Source organism: Hippocampus guttulatus, chromosome 3 (assembly GCF_054856545.1).
Source record: "Hippocampus guttulatus isolate MCC_2025c chromosome 3, RoL_Hgut_1.0, whole genome shotgun sequence".
Taxonomy (NCBI): Eukaryota; Metazoa; Chordata; class Actinopteri; order Syngnathiformes; family Syngnathidae; genus Hippocampus; species Hippocampus guttulatus.
In genome coordinates this window covers 7,111,481-7,128,585 of record NC_141263.1, presented here as the reverse complement: position 1 = coordinate 7,128,585, position 17,105 = coordinate 7,111,481, and the positions used below count along the sequence as shown (strand labels likewise).

At 41.5% G+C, this 17,105-nt stretch overlaps 1 protein-coding gene across 2 annotated transcripts in view; it reads left to right on the top strand.

Annotated features, from left to right (window-relative positions):
- Nucleotides 1-17,105, top strand: part of apba2b (amyloid beta (A4) precursor protein-binding, family A, member 2b) — a 46,941-nt gene that overhangs the window by 15,186 nt on the left and 14,650 nt on the right. For both annotated transcript variants that reach the window (XM_086106459.1, XM_086106458.1), the window contains exons 2-5: nt 8,220-8,704; nt 11,474-12,525; nt 15,522-15,602; nt 16,224-16,263. In XM_086106459.1, the coding sequence (XP_085962585.1) occupies nt 8,260-8,704; nt 11,474-12,525; nt 15,522-15,602; nt 16,224-16,263 (1,618 nt within the window). In that variant the 5' untranslated portion in view covers nt 8,220-8,259. The remainder of the gene's footprint in view (nt 1-8,219; nt 8,705-11,473; nt 12,526-15,521; nt 15,603-16,223; nt 16,264-17,105) is intronic.

Sequence of the window (17,105 nt, the reverse complement as noted above, 5' to 3'; positions counted from 1 at the left end):
TGGGACTTCCTGTTGTCATTTTAGTCTCTCAAAAGTAAATGCACTTGGAGGAAAAATCCTTGTCAGGTTAGACAACATGACACAACACACGAAGAGATGTTGTGTTTTGATATTTAAATGCATTTGACAGCAGTTGGCGTAGATAGAAAAAATAAAAACCTACAACATAGAGTACTGCTTCCCAAGTATGTGTAAGTCTGTCCGGCAGATTTCAGTCTTCCTTTCTGACACTGTGTGTTTCCCTCGGGTTCAATAAAGCATGAAGGATACTAGGAGGTTGCAACTCCTGCTTAACCTGCCACTGCTTCACAAGGATTGATGTGACAGATTCACACACGCACACACACACACACAGACACACACTCCGCACTTGCACTACATTGGGATGCAACAGCGAGAGACATCGGTAGATATGAACACACTGTCGAGTAGGTCGAAATTCGTAAGAGATGTGTATATTCAGCTGGCCTGGCAATTAATAGAAATGTCATTGTGATATTGATTTTGGCTTCTAATGCTCACCTTAAAAACATTGTAATCAAAGAAAAACTATCATTGTGTTGAATGGTGCGGTGTATTTACAAGTTCCTGATGTTGTGAAACAACCGCAAACGCATCATGTTGCCTGTGTTACGTGTATGGGATAATGCTCTCCCTGAGCAGGCTTTAAGCTGTTTAATCACACCTCAAGTGGCCTTTACTGTAAAACTAAACACACAATAAAAACAATTATACATAATGTACTTTTTAAATACATGACATGCTTTGTTATAGACACTTTGCTAGTGCTAAAGCTAAAGTCAATGTAAAATCCCATTGACATGCTAACAGCAATTAGAATCGACTTTCGGCAGCAGTGATATTCCTCCAATAATGAATATTCACACACACAAACACTGCAGGAACCCATAAAGACATGTAATATAACAATATTCACAGGCACATATTCTTCATCATCTGTGAAAAACAAGTTGCATTAATAGAGCTCAATCGCAACATTCTTCTTCTATACTTCTTATCCCATATTAAGTATGTACTCCATGCATTCATGGCACCACACTGCATGTCCTGATTAGGCCAACGCACACATCCCCCACCGACTGCCCGAAGACAGCTGGAATAGGCTCCAGACACCCCGTGACCCTTGTGAGGATAAAGCGATTCAGAAAATGGATGAATGGATAAGGGTGACGCTTATACAAAGCTTGAGTATGTGCAAAGGTGCAACACAGCAAAAAAACGGATATAACAGAATAAAAATGCAAGAGGATTGAATTTCATATGATATGTATAAGGTCATTTTGTAGTTGACCAAAAGAGTAGAGTGTGCAATAATAAAGTGTTCAACCTGCAGGCATGGATGGGCACGAGGGTATGATGGTAGTTTTGAGTAGTAATCATGATTTCAATATCAATCAAAGTAATTTTCACATCTGTTTTTACTATAATCGCCCGGCCCTAATATTCAGTACACACACCCACACACACACGCACAGATAAGGGAAATGTCAACAACAGTGGACAGGACTGATAAACAACAGCAAACCTCTTTGTGTCCGTCTTTCATTTGTATGGTGCTGCTTCTCTCGGTGCCTGAGCAGTCAGTGTCTGCACAATTGCTCCCCTGCGTGTCATCTGGCCAGTAGTGATAGGGACACAAACAAAAACACTACTTGTATTCATGCTCCATCTGAGGATGAGGAGACATGCACAGGTTTGATTGTACAGTCGCATTGTTGTGATGCAAAGAGGACACAAATGTTTGACCTTATTGCGGCAAACTATGAGAAGCCAAAGTAAACCTGTGAATTGGCGTTTGAATTTGCTCTAGTAACTCAAGTGATGGTTGTTGTCCATTGATACATAGGACGTTTGAATTGTGTGAATTGACACCGCTTAATATTCTTACCTTCAGGCTTACCAGAGGGGCTGTATCAGTGAGTGCCTGAAGCCAAAACATTTTTTTCGGAATCCTATCACAATCCAATCCACATTAGCATGGCGAGGTTTACCTACTCCCTCTGTCTCTCAACCACATGCAGAGATTGTTGCCTTTTGCACAAACTGGAGATACATTGGAAGACTGAGGGACACAACCTGGTTCTTGCTGTTGTCAGTATTAATTTTGACAGGAAATTTTAATTTAGTTTTCGTTGTAATCTTTGTACTAAAATGAAAGTTTTAGTCATAATGTAGTCATCTGATTGTATTTTAGTTTTGAAAACAGAGCAATTTTTGTCAACAAAATTATTAATTAATCAAGCCGATGTTTTCCATAGCTGAAAAGTTTTTTACAGAATAGTATAACACTGATTTATAGCTGTAGTTTAACACACAAGCCACACAATTTAATACAATTGTGTCTTTATTAAACTTTGTTTCAATGAAAAATGTTGAAATTACAATCTTATGTGATCTTAAAACTTAGCAATTAGTTTTCAACTAAATGAAAAAAAGTGCATCATGGCTCCAGATTAATCTCAATGAATGTAAGCATGTTTGAACGTTAAGTGCAGTGTGCAGTCCTTGCTACGAAAGTGCTGGTAACACAACCACAGAAGGCTAACACGGATTTAGTTTGGTTCATTTTAAGGAAAGCACTTTGTGCTAATGTGACTCGGGCTCTGTTACGCTTTCCCCTAGTGAGGTCAGCCGTGACACTGAACACTCTCACAACGTCAGCAATGGCAGCATTATTTACCTTGGAAAACATCTCGAAATGTCATGTTCTTCCCATGCATGACCACTTCACATTTTTTTACATGTCGTTTTTTTTCTCTCCATAATGGAATGTGAAATTGCCAAAAATCATCTTGTCACGTTCTACCAGCTATGGCTATGATCTCGCAGTTTTACCATTAAATCTTTCTCATCTGCTTTCTTCCCGGGTGCGAGATTGAAGTTGGTAATTGGTGTTCACCGCTCCAGTCAGTCTCTGATTGGTTGTCTTCTCGCTTTGTCCCGTATGTTACATTTTCTCAATGAATCTTTTCTCCTACCGGCATATGATTACTTCTGATTGGATTCCATCATTGTGTTTTTTTCATTTGTCTTTTATTTGGTGACAAAATTGTCAATCAATTTAGTTAGTGTTATCATATCAATGAATGCTTCTATTTTTGTTTTTGTTCCGTTTTTTTCTGGGGGAAAAATATTGTGACAAAATAAATGAATTCTGTCAACAAAATGAACACTGGCGGTCATCTGATATGCTTTTGGGTAATAAAGTTTTCCCGACAGTGTATGAGGCAATGGCCAAATTTCATTACTTGCGGTCATTAAAGAGAGGCCACCTGGCTCAGCAGTTTTTAGTTGCTGAGCGTGAAGGCCGTGAACAGGTAACAGCTCTTGATTTAAAAGATGACACTGACACTGATGGGTGGAGTTCTACGGCAGTCTCGGAAGAATTAAAAAAAGATTGAAACAGACTTGTACGATTGAGTGAAGCATTGTGTCATTCTGCTAGTAACTTCAACCATGAGCTTCCATGCAATTCCAGTAACAATTCACAGGTCAGTGTTATAAATGTCTAATCCTTAGCTAATTACCGGCTAGTAATGATCACAACTCATAACACGGTTGTACTTTCTATGTCGATGCCAAAGGCTGTGTTCTGATTGTCACCCTGTTTAATTTTCAGTTTTGTCCATCTTGGGTTTCCTTGGCAGGGATTCAATTATAACTAAATCTACATGCGGACATGCGTTTAGGCTGCTTTTTGTCATTTTAGACTGAATATGGTGCGTCTATGATGCTGGGCATCGACTCACATCAAAAAGGAGGGGAGTTTACTCTAGTCTACACAGTTGGGACTGCAAGTCTCCAAACTTGCCAAAATAGTTTGCATCAGCACAATAAGTCTCTATTTGAATGCTAAAGTTTCATTCTTTGGAAGGGTCTTTTTGATAATTGGCTTAGAACCTTCTCTGAGAGACTGAGCTAAAAAAAAAAACAGGAGTTGCTGTGGAAACAGTCAAGGGGGTAGTTGAGCTTGAGGTGGCAAGATGGACATTGGCACGCATAATGAGAGGCGAGCATGGAACGGTTTTCTGTGGTTCTGTGCCATTCCCGCTGCGAACTAACTCTGTCTTCCTCCTCTTCCTGTTTCCCGCAATGCTCCCTTGTTGTCGTCTTGAAGTGAGTAGGAGGATTTGAGGAGAACAAATGCTGAATCTTAATGAGACTGTTGAGGAGAAACTCCTTTTCAAGCGTAGTCTGTTTTTGTTCCTGACCCTATTCTCAGTGTACAAGTAACAAAAACGGAATCCTGATACGTTTAACAGATGTTGTGGTCATTTCCAGCCAATACTAAGAAATAAGACGACCGAGTGAGAGTCTACTTTTGATGTGAAAAAGGCAGTGCGGCTCTTTTGATGGTACAAATTACACTTTGGAGAACCAATGAATCAGAAAGTGCAGCAGACACGGTGGTTGTCCGCTGGCGAGCTAAATGCGTGTGCATGACATATGATGAACAGAGTGCTGCATTGCTCTGGTGTCTCAGTGGCTTAATTTAGGAGCGCGGACTCCGCTCGCGTTATGGATATAACGACCAACAAGCCACAGAATGACGAAGGTTTGACAGGACATACGGACCACTACTTTTCGGTGTGGTGTGCAACAAACATACAAACCCCAATTCCAATGACATTGTGTAAAATGTAAATAAAAAGTGAATATGAATAATCAGCGGAGAGCAATCCGTCAATACTGATGGTAGGTCCGTCATTGCGTCACTGATGGATGCCCGTCACGTTCAACTTCGAAAAACTGATGGACGAAAGCAATGATGGAAGTTTTCAACCGTCACTGGAATTGTGATTGCCCGGGTCAGTCCGTCAATGACGGACTCCAGTTTTGCTGACGCCACCACACTTTGAACCTCGGATGCGGCCCGGCGACAGGAGCGTGCTTACCTCTGTGTAACATCACCTTTTCTTATAACAATACACATATTCAATGACCATCCCTCTCCTGGGCCCTCTTCTCCAGGGAGCACAGGGAATCATGGGTAAACGTATACATAAAATACAACACCCCACTCCTTAGCTCTGCTGCAGTGGTGATGATGTTCCTGTTTGCCATTGCAAATACAGTATGTGGCTCATTATGAAGCACACAACACAACAACGGAGTCCCTGTTGAGCAACTGAATCCACCTAAAAAGAACCTTCAATAATTAGTGTTCTCCCTTCCCAAATGCTCATTGAATGTGTGTGTTGTTAAAAGCAAAGGTGATGTAACACAGTTAAGCATCCTCCTATCCAAAATTTTTGGGAACGTGTGTCGCTGGCTTCGTATGCAAAATGAGTAAAACTTTTGTCAGTTCGAACATTTAATATCTTGTCTTTGTAGTGTACAGTGGACCCCGTGTATTCGCAGGCAAATAGGGACAAGGCTGGCCCATGAAACAGAAAAAATCTTTGTATTATTGACAGCCATTAAATTTATGAAACCCCAAAAATATTTGGAAAAAAGGCTGGTAAATCTTTCATATTTTTCATAGCATGTTTGCATGGGGATGATAAAGCAGTCTTTAAAAATTTGAAGACCCGTTCTTTATATGTTTTACTCAGGAAAATAGAGGTCAACTGAGCACATCTTTTGCTTGTTTTCATTTTGAGTTGAACTGTCCACACACCCCAGAGTTTGGAGAACATGTGGACAAAAACAAACATGTAGCTCATTTTTTACCCCGCCCAGTTTTGCTCAAAGCTCCGGTGAAGGTCTGTCCTGTTATATTGTAGTTCTGTTTGGCCATTGCTGAAACAAGTAAACAAAAACAAAAAAAAATCACACATATTGGCAAACATTTATCTGAAATTTTGAGACTGATCAGTTTCTCTATAATAAACATTGCATTGATATGCTCATGGCAACCATGAAAAATCAGAAATTTGTGAATTTGTCTTTCCCGTTTTCTTTCACAAGAGTGACTCGAGGTCATACTGAAAATTCAAGCAGAGACATTAGTATTCCCAGGACCTTCACTGTGCCTACGCCATCTGCTGCTATCGGACTGCTTCTCACTCTTTCTCCCCTCCTCAACCTGACATCAACACACTGCACACACGCATCTCCCAAACTACACCAGTGTCTGATGATCATTTAAAGCATCAACTCACTCTAGCGAAAGCATTTTGTGGCAGACAGAAACAGGTTTGCTGGAGATGATAGCTTGGCTCAATTGTTCCCAAGCTGCTACTCGAAACGGCCCTTTGGGATTCTATAGGCAAGCTAGTACCTGGCTGTGTATGTGACATCTCTTTGAAGCATTTTTACTTTCTTAAAAATAAACAACGTTTTAACCACTGCCTCTATTTCAGCACATTTAGGTGCATGACAGTCAGATGCAGTTACATTATGGGTCGAAAATTGGTGACGTGACTGATCTGCTACAATCAGAGGTGGGGAGTTCCCGGTCATTACAAAAAGCTTTAATCTAAAATAACAAGAACTGTAATCATACATGAGAGGAGTAAAGTAATATATTGTTACACATGAGTGGATATATTAGCAATATGTACGGTATGTAACTCCTGATATACATTATCAAGTGAACATAAGACTTGAGTACTGACAAGGGACCCCTTGTTTACTGCATGGCAATAATTTTATTCAACATAACTTCTAAATGTGTCCTAAAGCTGTTGAAAATGCTGATTTAATCCAATACACAATTTGTGAGTACATTGTATTTGCAAGCGGTTATATATGATTACACTCGTGCTTCAATGAGGCAAAACCATACACAAATCCAAGGGCTTCTCAATATTGGAATCCAACAAAGAGGAGGTCAAAGGGGAGCTTTCCCCGCCCCTGAGATGCAGTTACCCATAGTTACTGATCCTTACTCTCTGCTCAGGAGGGGCTGTGCTTCAACAAGCGGATGTTAGAATATAATGTAGCGAAACGGGGCGGGTGGAGTCAGTGAGGTGCATGCTGTGTAGCGACTGGTGGGGGGAAGGGAGGAGCACGGAAGACCGAAGAGAGGGAACACTGGGCCGTTGTTACCGCCACTGCTATTGTACACCACATCCTATTTCAGGACCTCAGGTAAGAGGTTGATTCGGTTTGCAATGATGTCCATCTCCAATGAGTAATAATGAGTTACTCTTTGGTAACGATGCAGCAGCCAGTCAGTCACTGTCACTGATGCTCACGTACAATATTGCGTAGCTTGAGGAGTGTTGCTGTGTGGTCTTTTTGTATTTGTGTTTCAGGGTGAGCTGGCTGGCTCATAGCTAATGAATTCCTATAATCACTGATGATTGGAGCAGGCAAAAATGTTGAAAGTTGTCAATTGGATCATGACAACAGACGCCAGGGAACTGTAGGGTGTGTCTGACAGAAAGCTGAAGAATGATTGGTGACAATAGCATGAGTTAGTGCAGATTCATGCTGCTGTGCATGCACGGACCTTCGTTCCAATGTGAATCTTTTTGCAAATTTATCAACTAACTTCCAACATGAAGAGTCTTAGATAGAATCTCTCACTCACAAAATCAGCCAAACTATGACATTTTACAGATTGCGTCTTCTATTACTGTTTGCTGCGGTCTCTTCTGATTCAACTTGAATTGTTTGGCCGGTAATAAGAATATGAGCTGTACAGGGCATTAGTCTTTGTTGTGACTTCTGAAGCACTCATCCGTCTTGTAACTGGGACAAATGTACCGGTACTCTAAAAGTTGCTTCTCGAGATTTTTTTGCTGGAAACTCACAATAAAAATATCGCAGACCATAGTGAGACAGTTGATGGGATTCATCTCTCTCTCTCTCTCTTCTCTCTCTCTCTCTCTCTCTCTCTCTCTCTCTCTCTCTCTCTCTCTCTCTCTCTCTCTCTCTCTCTCTCTCCCTCTCTCTCTCTCTCGCTCTCTCTCAATAGGAAACAGATTTGAATTCACATGCCTCTGTTGCACACATATTTCACAAGAAACAGTCAGTGAGTCTATATTTTCATTTCAAAACCGAAGTTAAATCTGAATCCTACAGACTATTATTATCACATTAGTCCAATGGTTTCGGTGTGTAGCTTCGTCAGTTTTCGTAGTTCTGATAAGGTATCCATTACATTAGGTTTGATATTTATTTCACCGAGTCCTTTTTCAGTCAACCCTCTTCTTCTGTCTACCTGTAGAAGCAAAGACTGACTCATATGCATCTCTGAAGTGGAATTAGCTCTAATCTTTGCATCTCTGCGTCTTTGTGTTGCTTAGGAGCAAACCGTAACAATGCAAGGCCTGTAAACTACCAAACATGGCTCAAAGGAAGAGGCCAGGGACCCACGGTGTGGCTCCGCCAGTTACCACCTCCTGTCCTACAGCTCATCACACAGAATCATGTGAATTGAAAGCCATCCATCCTCGCCAGCGGCGGACCCACTATCCTAAGGAATCACATGTGCCAAAGCCACTCCCCCATACCTGTAAGGCACATTATTCATCTCTCAAGCGTGAGGATGAGGTTCCCAATTGTCCAGAAGTGGATGTGGATGCAGATGTTGAAATGAAGCGATATACCAATCAACCAAATGTAGAATTAGAGGACCAGAGACCTGAAACAACCTCAACGCCTGAACATGAGCATGAGCAAGACAGCCACAACCAGGCAGACTTTCATGATGTAGCTGACAGCCTGGATGATGACTCCTGTTCTGACTACATTAACAACACTTCAGAGGATGAGGAGGACTATGATGACGGTGAGTGATTTCATGAGTTTGTCTATTTTACTGAGCATACAGATAACACGAAACATTTTAGTCGGAAGTAAAGAGATTTAAAACATTCACACTCAAAATGACACTTGTGGACAATCTAGACCAGGGGTTCCCAATAAGTAGATCGTGATCGACCGGGAGCCAGCGGACTGGTCCCAAGTCGACCGCGAGGGGTGGGAGGAGGAAACGAGGAGAAAAAAAAAAAGATTTGTGTGTCTGTGTTTTGCTTTTGTTCATGTTAGTCGGGGCCGTTCCGGCTGTTGCTCATCGCGCGTGCGTGCATATGCGCGCATGTGCATGGTTGGGCGCCCGCGTGCATGCGTGCATGTGTATATGCTTACACGTGTGCGATCGGTTCGATCGCGGGAGGTTAGTCGCTTCAAAAGTCGATCTTGGGTCAAAAAAGTTTGGCCACCCCGATCAATCTACTTCTGAAGCTTTTTTTGTACACAGCAAGCGATTCATACCTCATGAGGTCAGTTCCGAAATTATTCCACAAATTAACACCTAACACCTAAACAGACCTTTTCTTAATGTCTGTTCTTGTTTTGGATTTTTGTAGAGATTTGTACCCCATAAGTCAGAGCAATTCTTTAATTTTCAAATAGCATCTGCGCGTCTTGTGTACTTTGGTGATAATTTTTGCTATTTTCAACTCAAGCAGGTCATAAAATTTCACTGTGTTTAATTTGATAAATAGTGACTTTGCTGGTTTTTGACTTTGTGTTTAGTCTGTTACGTAAAACCATTACCGTATTTTTCAGATTATACGTCGCTCCGGATTATAAATCGCACCAGCCAAAAAATGCATAATTAAGAAGAAAAAAACATATATAAGTCGCACTGGAGTATAAGTCGCATTTTGGGGGGAAATTTATATGATAAAATCCAACACTAAAAACATACATGTCATCTTGAAAGGCAATTTAAAATAAAAATAAAACTAGAAAACAACAGGCTGAATAAGTGTACGATATGCTAACGTTACATGACGCTTAAACAACGAACTGTGAATGTGCCAGGTATATTCACGTAACATATTAAGAGCTTTTTAGACAACTATAGCACAAAGAACATGCTAACAAATTTACCAAACCATCAGCTTCACTCCAAATCACGAAATCCAATGAAATCTTCATGCTCAGTGTCACTTTTAAACAACTCCACCAACTCCGGAGGTAGAAGATGCAGTGCTTCCTCTTCGTCAGTTGTTTTTCTCAGTTAACGCCAACATGGAAAGTATCAACACAAAGTATGAAAAAAACTGCGACTTGTACTCCGGAAAATACGGTAACTTTTTTTTTTGTTTAAGTTTAGTGACAAAATGTATTTATGTCAAACCATTCTTTAAATATATTCAATTAATTTTTTTCTCCACAGTTGTCTGAAACTGTTTTCTCCAGAGCAGTAGAGATTTGTGTCATTGGTAAATAATAAGACACTTTCTAGTAGTTATGAGACACAGCAGATATGATTTATAAACATAATGAAAAGTTTCAGGCCTCACACAGACTCTTGGGGAACCACATGAGTGATCTGCGGGTGATTTGTCTTTGTTTTTGAACTGCACATACTGATATCTGTTTTCTAAATAACTTTTAATCTATTTGTATTTCATATGTTTATATATAACTGAACATGACAGGTAAAAGAAGTTGGTTATGTTTTCTTTTGCATCCCTCTTTGTCTGTTTCTCATCATATTACCCTGTTTAAATAATTGAAAGAGGTTTTGCATAATTTGGAGGGATCTGGCTTCCAACAAGAACAATTCTTAATATTAACACAGACAAACAAACAAACAACAAAAAACATTTCAATTGTTTGTGAATTATTAGTACAAGAGTAGTGGGGCTGAAGTCGAACATCTTTGAATTTGTATCTGCGTACTTCCCATGACCTCTGGTGTAAATTATTTTCTTCTCTCATTCCAAGAGTCCTATATTTTCTGCTCCCAGGCATGCCATTTTTTGGAGCAATTATTAAACATTCAACCATAACTTCTTAGAGTTACTATTTGCACATCCATCTAGGCTGTCACCAAGCTCTGCCTCAGTGTTTGATTTCATATTTTATTCTCCCAAAATGGTGGTTAGACTCTGAACTGTACGACATTAGAAGGTTCCACTGTTTTGTTTTGGGTTTTTTTTTTATTATTATTTTTTTTTGGTCATATTTTTCATTTGCAGTCATTTATTAGGAACATGCATTTCATCATCTGTTGCCTTTAGTTCCTTGCCAGTAAATATGCTTTAAAGATTGTTACTACTCTCTTGCGTGGGGGTGATGAGTATGTTACCACAAGCGTCATTTGGTCCCTTGAAGGGCACAACATAAATCCAAGTTATGATTATTATTATTATCTCTGGGGGTACAATCCAGACCGCGCACAAAAGGTGAGCCTTTCTGATATAGAGAGATCATTAGAAAAACATACTGTTAAAGTTTTACCCCTATGACAGAGTTTAAATCAAGGGTGTGCAGGGAGCGTGGCCAATTGGGTGAGACCAAAGGGGCAGGGTCCACTTCCACTCATCTGCTCCGTTTTTGTCCTCAAACCGCCCCACCCTAAACACCCGTTTTATATTTTATTTTCCTTGGATAAAGGTGCAGATTTGTTGTTTGTCCAAAATAGGAATATTCAGTCTTGGCAAAGCACTCTACCTCGTGCATGAGTAATTCTTATGATTCACCTGTTTCTTATGCACCATAGATGAATAACATAAATGTTTATGATCATTCACCCTTCCAGGATTGGCAGAGGAGGATGAAGGTGTAACTTACTACATCCGGTACTGTCCCGAGGATGAGAGCTACATGGAAGGTATGGACTGCAGCAGCCAAGGAGACTGCAAACACGGTCACGAGCGGGCTTGTGTTACGCAGCCAGTTGAAGGCCACGCCGAGTGCCAGGAGGAAGTTGAAGGGTGGGCTGATGAGGGGGAGGCAGGGGAAGAGGTGAGAGAGGAGGAGTGGATGGGTGATGAAGAAGAAGAAGAAAATGCAGCCAAAGAAGAGTGGAGAGAAGAGGAGGAAGGCATGAGTGAGGCGTGGAGGGAAGGCGATGAAGATGGTGGCGAGGAGTGGAGAGAGGAGAGTCCGGGCAGGCAAGAGCAGTGGGCCGGTAGTGAGAGGCACAGAGTGGAGGAGTGGGCTGAGGGTGAAGGGGAGGTACGCTGTGAGGTGGTGGAGCAAGATCCAGATGAACAGATATACAATGGACGACCAGAACCGATCTTGGACCACAACCATCACAATCACCACCAACAACAACCTGCCTTGCAGGATGGCCTCCACACTTGTCGACCTGATGAGGAGGACGAGGACGATGCAGAAAGCGAGGAGGACGGTCCAAATGAGGAAGGAGAGGAGGAAGGAGATGAACACGAGAGACATGAAAGGGCCTATACTGGAGATTACTATGCCCCAGAGGACAATGGCAACTCTGTGCATGTCTCTCCCTTCCGAGGCCGGAAGGTGTTAGTGGTAGAGGGGGAGACGGGTGAGGAAGCGGAGGAGGACATTGACCAAATAGTTGCTGAGATCAAGATGAGTATGAGCATGGGAAGCCTCAGTAGTGGCACTGATCAAAGTCCAGAAGAACTGCTACAGGATCCGCCCACAGGTGACTACCTTCACGCCAAGCCCAACACGGCCACATATCCGCTCGCTCACCATCGCCATGACAGCAGACCCAAATCCCTCAACTTGCCTTCTGTGCATCATAACAACCCAGACCTCCACAGGGGCCTCAAGATCCAACCACATTCCCCAGAAGATCAGCAGAGATGGCAACAGGAGCAGGTGAGCTGTAAGACTTTTTACCTAAACAAAGCAACAGCTTCCCTCTGGGTTTATCACATTAGTCACAAATAAGAAAACAGTTTGCCTGGTTTAGATGAGTTTGGAGGACTGTGAGCTGGCTTATTTGCCTTGAGGCATAAGCACTTTGGCACAGTGCTAGCAATTGTTTTCTTTTAATGTACAAACCCTTTTAAAAGGCATTTCCAGAACCCCTTTTTGAGTGGCTTTTGATTTAACAGTACTTCCAGTATTGAGGCAGACATACAAAATGTAGTCAGTTCGCAACAAAAGCAATGCAGCAATGCATATATGCTCAGTAGTTTTGCAGAAATGATATCTATAACCCATCTTTTTGAGGACTGTCTGGCAGAGACACTTACCTTGGAATATAATGAAAGAGAGCGTAGCCAGCAGCAAGTCTGTGAGCTACAAGGGAAGTGTTTCTCATTCCTCCCCAGAAAATAGCTGTATTCTTCCCCCTCCCACATGTTCTTCGATTTGCCCCCGTCCTTGTGCCTTGCTGTTACAGAGCAGAATAAATACACATATAAAACACGTTCGCACACTCTACGCACACACCAAACCTGCAGAGATGCTCCCTTACTCTAAATAGGATGGTGAACAAAGACGTTTTTTAATATTGTGAAAATGCACATCTGCTCCACCATCTGTACAAGTGCGTGCACTGTGTGATGCTTATTTGTAGTTCAGAAGTGGGTCACGCGATCTAGTAACAGTGCGTAGTTATTTCTGGTTACCACACACATATATGCACGCAGGAACGCACATGATTGCGTATTCCCCAACACAATCGACGTACAATACTTGGTTGTATTAGGTTGTAATTAGTCTTGTTTTATATTGAAGTAACACAGTCCGTTGAATAAAGTTGTATCTTGACTACACTGGTTCCTGAAGGTTGAGCAGTATCTATCAGCGTCTGGTGTATTTGACCTCATAAAACCCAGTACGGGCAATATTATGATATTCATTCTAAGTCAAGCTAAACACATAGGTATGTGTAGCATTTAGATGTATGCAATCTTAATGTCACTGTGTAAATGTATTTATCTGTTAATTGTAGGGTTTGGATTATATGTTTATAGTTGAGAAAATATTGATTGCTACTTTCTACAACGGATTGTTCAGTTGGTGTCAAATTCACATTTGCTAGTTTCATGTATTTGCATATATATTTGGAATGGACCAGTATAGGTATCAGGGCAAAACCAGCCTTATTTCAAGGTACTGGTTGTGAAGGATGCCGATACCAGCCACTGATATGTCAAGCAAAACAAACTCTGATATTGAAAAAGTCTTCCTTGGCAGTGGTCAATGTAAATTGCTGCCATTTGACAGATTGTCACTCATCATGTGCATCAGATAGACAGCAAAGTCTTTGTTCACAGTTATCTTTCATTGTGTTAATTGAAATTTTACGTATTATCATCAGTAGGCTACAAGTGGTATCGGTACTTGGTATTGATTTCGTCGAGTACTCAAACGTGAATCATTGAACTGGCATCGGTTTGAAAGAAAATTGGTATTAAACATCCCTAATGTATCTTGTCCATATAGAAAGTAACACTTGCAACCAAAACGGGAAATGGACAACACTGCTAGCATGTAAACATGGCTGGCAACAATGCAACCATAGATATAACATATGCATCTTAGTTTTAGCATGGATGTTGGACCTTGTGGGTACTCTATATGGTTTCCGAGTTCCAACACAATACATTGACATGGCACCTGCGCCGTATTTTCCACACTAAAAGCAGCACTGGATTATGATGCGCACCTTCAATGAATGGCCTATTTGGTAAATTTTTCATATATTGGACGCACCGCATTATAAGACGCAATCTACAATGCATCCACTAGATGGAGCTGCTTTATTAAAACGTATTTAATAAAGCAGCGACACGGTTCACTTAACCAACAGCAAGTTATAACATTGACTCGTTAACGTTGAACTCTCTTGCCGCTGCTCTATTTCCGTGTTCGAAGTTTGAACTCTGCGTTGTAAGCAAGGAGCCATTTTGGGGTCGACATATTACTGTAGTAACCATACATTTTAAGGTGTGCCGTGAGCTTTTAAGAAAATGGAAGGCTTTTAGGTGCGACACTTTGTGCGGAAAATACGGTCATGACTATTATCAGATTTCCAGTCTTGGCCAATGTTTTCAAAACTGTACATGTTCTTCTTGAGGAATAAAGCAAATGTTTGTTTCGATGGGTGCCTTCATTATGCAAATGCTGACGATGTCACTGATGAAAGCGTGTACTGTACAGGGTTTTGGTCATATGCAATTTTGTGGCACGACATGGATTTTAGCATCACATCCCACTGAATAATACAAATCTCATTAAGGGCTGTTTGCACAACCGACTTACAGAACACCGTGAATACTAATCAGGTCTTTAGCTCTCATTTCGCAAAGAAGGGCACTAATGTCACACAGTATATCTACTGATTCCAGCTCCATTTGCTTGACAATATTGCCCGTTGAATGTCACATTTCCACTTTTCATCTCTGCCCTCGAGGCAAGGAGCACGTTTATTGGCAAGATGCTTCATTTGTGCCACTAATTGCAGAATGTTAATAAGCAGTTGTGCACAGCGAGATAGATATATTTTCCGGGAAGTAAAGATAATCCCCTCGGTGTGTGGTTGTGTGCTGGCTGCCCTGCTGCTAACCAAGTATTTGTAGGCAGCTGAGACAAAATACAAAATTGAATGAAGGGCAAGTAAAAGACAGATTTAGTCACTTTTTTCAAACCTAACAATGTGATATCTATTCAAATTCAAGGAAATTGTGTTGTATTCTCTACTGGTTTGGAGAGTTTTGTCAGCACTGTTTTCTAAGGTCAAAGGTTTTTTTTCATCCAGGTCTGTAGCTGGTCCAGGTACTTCCTCGAAAGCTTCCTCGCTGCCACTATTGTGTTTTGTCCTATACTTTTTTCACACCTGTTTGTCTGTGTTGCCCTGCCAGGTGAACAATGGTGCAGAGCAGCCTAGAAAACAGCAGCGCTCTGACCTGAACGTTCCCTTGGAGAACAACAACGCACCTGACGTAAGATTCATACCCTGCTTCTGTATTCTCTGATAGTGATACCCCCAGTCCACTTTAAAATGCTGATATTTCTGTTTGGATGTAACGGTGGGTGGGTGTGATTGCACAAAGGGATCCTTTTGGAATTGCACCACAGCATGTCCTCTGTTTATCCTTTGGTGGGTTTTTATTTTCTTAAGTGAGCTACTTGCCTGGTTTTATGAAAGCCGTATACATACAGACGATGGTTGTTTTCAGACCATTTTCCACACATTGCTTTTGTCCTTGGCTTCTCGGAGCAGGTTATATCCTGTAAGAATAAGATGTCACAGGTCACAGCCCGATAAAGTTTTTTTTTCCTGTATGTTTATCTAGCTTCCACAGAATTGCCTGCAGGGTGATTTATTTGTAGTCTCGCTACAACCACTTCTGCAGTGCTCATGAGCATAGTGGAGCAAGTCCATTTCCTGAATCGTTTATCCATTTTCAATTGAAAGCATTCGTGGTCATGGTTGAGCACAAGAGTATTTCAGCTGAACATGAAGGCAGACACGCTAGTGACCACAACCATTCACAAAAAGCAGTTTTTGCTCAAAATAACTCTTCTTTATAGCATAACACTGTTATGTTGTTGTTTTCTAGACTACCAAAAAAGTTGCGTCGTTCCCCAGCTTTGTTGATGGTAAGTTCATCTGTCTGTACATGATCTGCTCTATGTTGACCTCAAAGTAAAGCAACCGCATTGGGAGGTGCTGATCTCCACCTCCAGTCAATCCCACACTGTCAGAAGAAAAGGGGTGAAATTAGAACCTTTTAGGGTCCAATGGCTTGTCAGTGGGGCAGTACCCTCATGGGTAAATCTATTGTACCCTGAAACAGGGTACATATCGCAACCCACACAATATTTGGTGGGCCAAATATGTAGGTTAGGGTACAATCGTGGGCAAATACGTAGAGGACCCAATATGTACCCTTTTTCAGGCATACAATGGTGTGCCTTTAAAGCCATTGGACCATTGGACCCTCAGAGGGACAAATTTAGCCACATCGGTGCTCACTAGGTCAAACAAGAAATCCATCCATCCATCCATTTTCTGATCCGCTTATCCTCACAAGCGTACTGGAGCCTATCCCAGCTGTCTTCGGGCAGTAGGCTGGGGACACCCTGAACCAGTTGGCAGCCAATCGCAGGGCACACGTTGACGAACAACCATCCGCACTTACACTCACACTCACCCCCAGGGACAATTTTGAACCCACGCAGCCACAGGGAGAACATGCAAACTCCACACAGGAAGGCCGAAGCCGGAATCGAACCCTCGATCTCTACACTGTGAGGCCGACGCATGAACCACTCGATCACCGGGCCACCCAAATTAGATAAATATGTTTTTAAAAATAGAAATGTATTACCATACATTTCTAAAAAAATGAAGAAAAAAAACACTTGATAAATGTTTTAAACAACAGTCAGCAGTCACAAACATTGATGTTCTTTGTAGAGCAAAATGTTGTGATGTTTTA